At 37.3% G+C, this 8,544-nt stretch overlaps 1 protein-coding gene across 1 annotated transcript; it reads left to right on the plus strand.

The window, feature by feature from the left end:
• Positions 1-6,822: 6,822 nt before the first annotated feature.
• Positions 6,823-7,940, plus strand: LOC138891468 (uncharacterized). Its single transcript, XM_070174759.1, has 3 exons — positions 6,823-6,940; positions 7,187-7,344; positions 7,518-7,940. Exons 1-3 carry the CDS (start codon positions 6,823-6,825, stop codon positions 7,938-7,940), a joined length of 699 nt encoding a protein of 232 aa, XP_070030860.1.
• The last annotated feature ends 604 nt before the right edge of the window (positions 7,941-8,544 follow it).

Consider the following 8,544-nt stretch of genomic DNA (forward strand, 5'->3'; position numbering starts at 1 on the left):
TAAAGGAAAACAAGTGACAACTCAATAGGAAAAACCATTTTCACACCAGGTTTATCCAAGAATTTCCACGAGGTACCAAACCTCAAAAAACAAAAATCATAAATCACGGGTCCCAATTCGTGAACCCTAATCACTTGGCATCGTGTGCCCACATTATAATTCTTAATAGCACAGATGACTCATGTGCTCAGGGAGTGACAATATCTAATATCTGCACGGACCACTCATGTGCCAACAGGATAACTCTCACACATAAGGCAAGTACATATGAGTACGTGTAAATGGTTAAAACATCAGGATTCATCTTCTTTACAACAATATTCACAACCGAGGTACCTCCTCGATTTCACATTTCTCAATTTCAATCACAATCTTTCCTTATATCACCGTGGGAGCCTTACATTTAGTGTTGAAAATTATTTTTTCATAAATAACAACCCGCGTTTTAGCCTACCTTATCACACTGCGTGGCTTCAAGTAGTTCCCATACTATCAACACACGTATCAAGCCCACCTTATCTCAGCGCATGTGTATCAACCCCAAGCCTTACAGTAACACATGCGTATCAATATCACAACATAATCACAACTCGCACAACAAGTGCCCATATGCCACAACTTGCCAAAAGAATCAACAATATCAATATTTTCACAACAAATAGCCATGGCTCAACCACAATGTGTGCAATAATCTTAACAATAACAAAATAAAATTAAATAGCTCAACAAGAAGGGTATCTCAACAATTAACAACTTCGCCTCAATATGGTAACGACTTTTCTTAACTTCAACACTGATAACTCAACAATAAGATATTTCATGAAATAACAACTTCAATTACAAGTAATTCAACAATTTAAGGTTGTAACAAAAGATAAGGAAGGCAATAACTTCAACTAAAGCATACAAGAACAAATTAGTAAGTAAGAGGTGAAACAAGTGTTAACAATGTCAACTAAAGCATGTAAGGATAGATTAGCACATAAAATGGTGAATTAATAATGAAAGATATAACATGTTAAGAAAATTCAATTAAAAGTATAATAAGAGTCTAAATAGCCTAAGTCAGTCAAATACAAAATATAGCATGTGTACCCACTTGTTACCTTGCGTACACGGCTTTCACATAACACAATTAGCACAAACAAACCAATTCCTAAGGGTAGTTCCCCGCACAAAGTTAGGCAAGATACTTACCTCAACTAGGCCAATTCAACCCTCGGAAATAGCTTTCCCCCTAAAATTTGCCTCCACACAGCTCAAATCAAACTAAATTTGACTTAGTATCATCAAAAAATGCAAGGGAAGACATTTACCATAGATAAAGTTATGATATTTGCACTTTTTCAAAAAGTCAACAAAAGTCAACACAAGGCTCGCCCGGTCAAAACTCGGGTCCAGGGGTAGATTCCGTGTACCCATAACCCCACGAGTTCATATATGTGGTTAGTTTCAAAATTCGAGTCCAAATCGACTCTCAAAACTCAAATATTTATTTTTCAAAAACTTGACAAAGTTTTCCAATTTTTGCTCTTTGATTCACATAAATTTGATGTTAAATCTAATATATATTAATGAAATATAGTTGAAAATTGATTAAAATCACTTACCCTAAGTTTTTATATAAAAACCCCCTCTTCAAATGGTCTCTTACCGAGTCTAGGGTTCAAATATGTGAGAAATGAGATGAAATTTCGACTTCCTAACCCCTATCACCAGCAGCAGATGTCGCAGTTGAGACACAAGGTTTGCATTTGCGAACCCTCGCAATTGCGAATCAGGGATCACATTTTTGAACCCTGACAGCCTTAACAAAAGTTGCAATTGCGACAAAGGCTTCGCAATTACAAAGCTGTCAACGATCGCAAATGCGACCAAATGCTCGCAATTGAGAACCAACCCTCAGGCATGCTGACTTCACAAATGTGAAAGTAAAGTCGCAAGTCACATTTGCGACATCTGACCACCCCCCTGTCCCCTTCGCAATTGCGAGGATGGTGCTCGGAATTGCGATAACTGAGCACCAGCACACCAGCAGTTCCATTTTTAGTTCAAACCATTCCGAAACATGATCGAAATCCATCCGAGCCTTCGGGGCTCCAAACCAAACATCCACACAAGTCTAAAAATATCATACAAACTCACACGTACAACAAAAATAACATCTAGAATTACAAATCGTACACCAAAGCGCATGAATTTTTCAAAGTAAATTTCAAGAAGTTATAGTATTGCAATTATGCGTCTAAATCCTAGCAATTCAATTCCAAATGATACCAAATGTTTTATACAAGTTTTAAATAACATAACGAACCTATTCCAAGTCCCAAAATCAAGTTCCGAACCCGATAGCTAAAAGTCAACCTAGGTCAAACTTCTAAACTTCAAATTGCCAAATTTTGGCAAAATAATACTAATCAACCTACGGACTCCCGAATTCGATTCTGGGCATATTTCCAAGTCTAAATTCAAAATACGAAGCTATAAGAGCCATCAAAATACTGTTCCGGGGTCGTTTTCACAAAAAATCAATCATTGGTCAACATAAACAACTCAGGCTTCTAAGCCAAAAATCAAAGTGTCCAATTCAACCCGAAATCTTCCTGAAACGAAACCAATCAACCTCGTAAGTCATAAAACCATAAACACACATATGTGAAGTATCAAAAGGGGATAAAGGGTGTAATTACATAAAATAATCGGCCGGGTCGTTACAACATCATTGGAAGAAGCGTTATCAACCGTAATAGTGAATACCTTGTCTAATTTTTCATTCAAGCAAACAATTACTTATAACTTTCTCCATCTGCTCAGCCATATGACTAGAGATAATGTATAAAATTTTGTATTCTTTTATGCAACAACCAATCTGTATCAATAAAGTAACTAGTAAAACACATATAATTTATTCGTTGTAATGAAGTCCATGTATCGGTAGTAAGGCACATTTTTGGTTTTACATCCCTAAAATTCTTCAATAGTTTTAGTCTTTCTTCACCATAAACTTAAAAATAATCCCTCGTAGTTGTTCTACGAGAAAGAACGTGAAACAAAGGTTGGGCGGTACTCATAAACTTTTTAAAGCCTTTCTTTTCAACAAAACTAAAAGGTAGTTCCTATGTAATTATCATCTCAACTAAAGCCCTCCTAACTAGTTCTAGATCAAATTTCCATAGCACTTCCTCCCTCTGTTTTCCCATCTATTTTGAAAGACAACTGTGTTTGAGTACTATCAACAACATTCTATGGCATTTTTGGACACTTATTTAAATGAGTATTCAAGGATGTTGTTCCATTAAATAGTGTATTAACATTATAATCATGACCACAATATTTACACTTCGCTCTATCATCTCCATTTCTAACTTTAAATTTTTTAAAATGATCCCAAGCTTCTGATCTAGATTGTATAGATTTTAATTTTTTCGGACCATAACTAATTTCAACTGAATTTTTAGGGGAAGAAGTAGGCTCACTTTCGATTGAAAGAAGAAGAAGAAGAAGAAGAAGAAGAAGAAGAAGAAGAAGAAGAAGAAGAAGAAGAAGAAGTAAATTCCTAAAATCTGATGAATCGGTGTAACAACATTCTATGGTATTTTTGGACACTTCTTTAAATGAGTATTCAAGGATATTGTTACATTAAATAGTTTATCAACATTATAATCACGACCACAATATTTACACTTCGCTCTATCAGCTCCATTTGCATCTTTAAATTTTTAAAAATAATCCTAAGCTTCTGATCTAGATTGTATAGATTTTTATTTTTTCGGGCCTTAATTAGTTTCAACTGAATTTTTAGGGGAAGAAGTAGGCTCACTTTCAGTTGAAAGAATAAGAAGAAGAAGAAGAAGAAGAAGAAGAAGAAGAAAAAGAAGAAGAAGAAGAAGAAGAAGAATAATTCCTAAAATCTGATGAATCAGTGTAACAACATTCTATGGCATTTTTGGATACTTCTTTAAATGAGTATTCAAGGATGTTGTTCCATTAAATAGTGTATCAACATTATAATCACGACTATAATATTTACACTTCGCTCTATCAGCTCCATTTCCATCTTTAAATTTTTAAAAATGATCACAAGCTTCTGATCTAGATTGTATGGATTTTCATTTTTTCAGACCTTAACTAGTTTCAAATGAATTTTTAGGGGAAGAAGTATGCTCACTTTCGGTTGAAAGAAGAAGAAGAAGAAGAAGAAGAAGAAGAACAACAACAACAACAACAATACATTATAGATAATATAAATCAATATTTCCGCATGACTTCTCTCTCGGCGCACGTTTAGCCAAGGAAGGCTAACTTGCACCAACGATGGCAAGGCGGCGGAAACAAACTGCAACGACGAGCTCAACCGTAACTTCGACAACTACTTGACAATATGCATTCACTCCGTTAATGCTTGGAAGCTTTCTCCCTGCTCAATTTCAACCAATTAGAGAGGGAAGTGAAAGAAGCTCTGAAAAGGAATGTAACAGTGAAAACGAATGGAACAGTGCATATCAAATTGCGGTGGAGGAGAATCAGAAGAGTAAAATCCAAGTGCCAGCAATACCTCGGAGGCTACAATTCTCAGAGGCAGGATCTTCTGTGCAGCCTTCCCCAACCCTAGAAGAACAAGTACCAGTAGCTCAAGGAGAAAACTCAACGAAGCAACATGCAAAAGACCCAAGGAAGCTAAATCGCAGCTCTCAGATGGGAATGCGACTGGATTATGTGCCTCCTAGTCATCGAGATGGTAAGATTGTAGTTCAAATTGTCGAGGAAGATATCCAAGTGCTAAATGACCATTGGGCTACTGTATTAATTGGGTATGTACTAGGAGATACTCCGTATGAAAAATCTATGGAGAACTTTATTATGTTTGTCTCGGATTTTGTTTCAAAGTCACAAATTCTATATCACAGTGATGGTTACTATGTATTTTGATTCTCAACAATTGAGGATAGAGATCTAGTGATGCAAGCAGGCCCATATACGTACCACAATAAGACGTTTATTTTAAAAAAACTAGGAAAGAAACTTCTATTTTGATCCTAAATGCATCACTACCATCCCTCTATGGGTGAATTTCCCAGGTTTGCCTATTGGGTACTAGACTGCAGATGCACTTAGCAAAGTGGCTAGTGCTATTGGATCCCCTATGTACACTGATAGATATACAGCTGATCTCAACAAAACTTCATAGCTCGAATCCTAGTGAAGGTTAATATCACAAAATCACTGCTGGAGAGTGTAGAAATTATCACTCCTTCTGAACTATTCAGCAACAAATTGCCTATGATTGGAAACCAAAGTTCTGCATAGATTGCAATCACTTTGGCTATGATAAGTTTGAGTGCTGGATGAACAACCAACAGAAAACTGATGAGGCAGAATTCCAGGTACCAAAAAGAAGGAAAGGGGCAAATAAGAAAAAAGTAATGCAGGAATGGAAACCAAAGGAACCTATAGAGCATGGAAATGAAGAAGATGCAATAAAGGTGTGAGCTCCATAGGAAGAAGCTGGAAATGGCAAACAAAAAATAGTTGCTGCAGATTCTCCAAGGCAACTACTCAGGAGGAATGGTGAATGCAGAATTCAACAAAGGCAAAGTACTGAAATAGGACAGCAGACTCATCATAAAGGAGGCATCAGTTCAAATAGATTTATGATCCTAGCAGAATGTGTGCCGAGTACTTCTAGAGTGGAAGAGGCTGGAAATGATCCTGCATTCAAACCCCCATGATCGTGTGTACTTGGAACATTAGAGGGCTCAACAATCCCTATAAACAGGAGCTGAGGCTTTTTCTGAATAAGAATAAAATAGATATCATTGGATGGCTAGAAACTAGAGTAAAGGAAAGGAAGGCAAAAAAGTTCTTGAACAAGGTAGCCAAAGACTGGGGCTATTGCTGCAATTATGTCCAAGCAGTAAATGGTAGGATATAGCTATTATGGAGATCCCATATAATAGTCAAGGTCCTCAAAACTCATGAACAATTTATACACTGCTTAGTGGAGGATTCAGCAGCAAACTTTCAGATTTTGTTGACAGCAGTCTATGCTAGGAACAAACCCCAGGAAAGGGATGTTCTATGGCATGATCTACAAATACTAGGAAATCATATACAAATATCATGGCTTATTAGTGGAGAATTCAATAATATACCGAGCACTGATGATAGAATAGGACAACCAGTTACATTAGATGAAGTTCAGAATTTCAAGCAATGTATTGACTCCTTGCAGTTAACATCACTCAGAACAAAGGGATGCTTCTTCACCTGGTGCAATAAACAACAAGCAAGTAGTAGAGTGTACAGTAAAATTGACTGGCCTTTGGGAACTTTAGCTGGACTCAGATGTATGGGCACATAGAAGCAGACTACCTAGCCCCTGGAGTATCTGATCACTCACCAGTTATGATCTAGTTATGGAAAAGAATAGTTACTCACCCCAAGCCATTCAAGATTTACATGGTGACAATGGAATATCAAGATTTCTCACCACTGGTGAATAGAGTATGGTAAATACAGGGGAGAGGGGATCCAATGAAAAACATATGGCAAAAGCTCAAAACACTAAAAGATGAAACAAAGGGACTGAACAATTCCATGGCAGCCTATGCGCAGAAGTTGAATCAAGCCAGACAAAGTCTAGAATGTATACAAGCAGCACTTGCCATTACTCCCTTTGATCATATTTTGATTGAACAGTAGAAGCAAAGTATTAGTGAGCTGGGAAAGTGGAGCACAATAGAAGAGAAAATACTGAGGCAGAAATCTAGAGCGATCTGGATTGAACATGGGGACTCCAACTCAAAATACTTCTATGCACAGATGAAGATCAGGGCCAGCAAGAATGCCATCACTTCTTTATATAATGATGTGGGAATAGAGATCAGTGGTCCAAAGGCTGTGGAAAAAGAATTCCTTACATTCTTTACAAAGCTTATGGGTGACGCAAATGGATTGATGCCCTGCCCAAACTCAAGCATCATCAAAAGTGGAAATTGACTCACCTTAAATCACCAGTAGGAATTAATACAGGACATATCACTGGAGGAGGTTGATGCAGCCATCAAGGACATGCCAAATGATAAAGCTCCTGGAGTGGATGGGTTCCCTATAGAATTTTTCACTAAGCAATAGGAGAATGTGAAGAAGGACATCTATGGTGTAGTGAAGCATTTATTTCATACAGGGAAAATGATGACATCATGGAACTGCATTGCTATTACATTGATCCCTAAGATTCCAGCACCAACTCAGGTGAAAGATTACAGACCAATAGCATGTTGCACTACATTGTACAAGATTATTGCTAAGATACTGACCAACATACTCAAGAAAGTGATAAAGGTGATTATTGGGAAATCACAATCAAAATGCATAGAAGGAAGAAGTATTATTGACAACATCCTATTTAGCCATGAACTATTTAAAGACTATAATAGGAAAGGTATATCTCCCAGATGTGTGCTGAAAGTGGATATTAGAAAGGCATATGACTCATTAGATTGGCATTTTCTCAGGTGCATGTTAGCAGGCCTTGGATTTCCTCAAAAGTTTATCAATTGGGTCATGGAATGTGTAACCACAGTTTCTTATTCATTGGTATTCAATGGAGGTCTTACAAACCATTCCAGGCTAAGAGAGAAATCAGTCAAGGGGACCCAATGTCACCCTATCTCTTTGTAATTGCAACGGAATACCTGCAAAGGGAGATGAACCAGCTGCCCATGATCAAAGAGTTCAAGTACCACCCAAGATGCAAGAAGCTAGGAGTGACACATATCTGTTTTTCTGATGACTTACTTATATTTTGCATGGCAGATATTAATTCACTCATCATACTTCAGGAAACCTTTCAAAGGTTTTCTGCTGCATCTGGTCTACAGACATGTCACGACCTAAAAACCAGCAGTCGTGATAGCGCCTATCGTGGAACTAGGTAAGCCACTACTCAACTATATTAACACAGTAAAAGCTTTAAAAGTGTAGGTGGAAGCAATAAATATTTTTAAAAAACTATTTTTGGAACCGAAATAAACTCGCAACACAATACAATCTATCCCAAAATCGGGGTGTCATCGAGTATATGAGTATCTATGTCAGAATATAGTCTACTACAATATCTAAGGAGTAAAAACTGAAGTACATATAAAGATAATGAAGGAGAGTCAAGGCATGCGAACGCCATGCAGCTACCTCGATAGTCTCTGAGATCCTGTCTCCTCAATCAGCAGTCGCCGTAAACAGAAGTACCTGGATCTGCACACGAGGTGCAGGGTGTAGTGTGAGTACAACCAACTCAGTAAGTAACAAACCCAAATTGTGGGCTGAAAGTAGTGACGAACTCAACCGGCACAATTCAATACAGAAAATAACATTGCAAAAATGTAGACATGCTTTCAAGTTCGATAGATATCTTAAAACAGTAAAATGGATCAATCTGAAAGATATGAAAAATATAACTCATTTACCTCTACCATGCCAATGCACATGTTGTATGTGATGCACCATGTTGGCAGCCTCATGTGCTCACACTCTCAAATGCTC

Source organism: Nicotiana tomentosiformis, chromosome 1 (genome assembly GCF_000390325.3).
Source record: "Nicotiana tomentosiformis chromosome 1, ASM39032v3, whole genome shotgun sequence".
NCBI classification, from domain to species: Eukaryota; Viridiplantae; Streptophyta; class Magnoliopsida; order Solanales; family Solanaceae; genus Nicotiana; species Nicotiana tomentosiformis.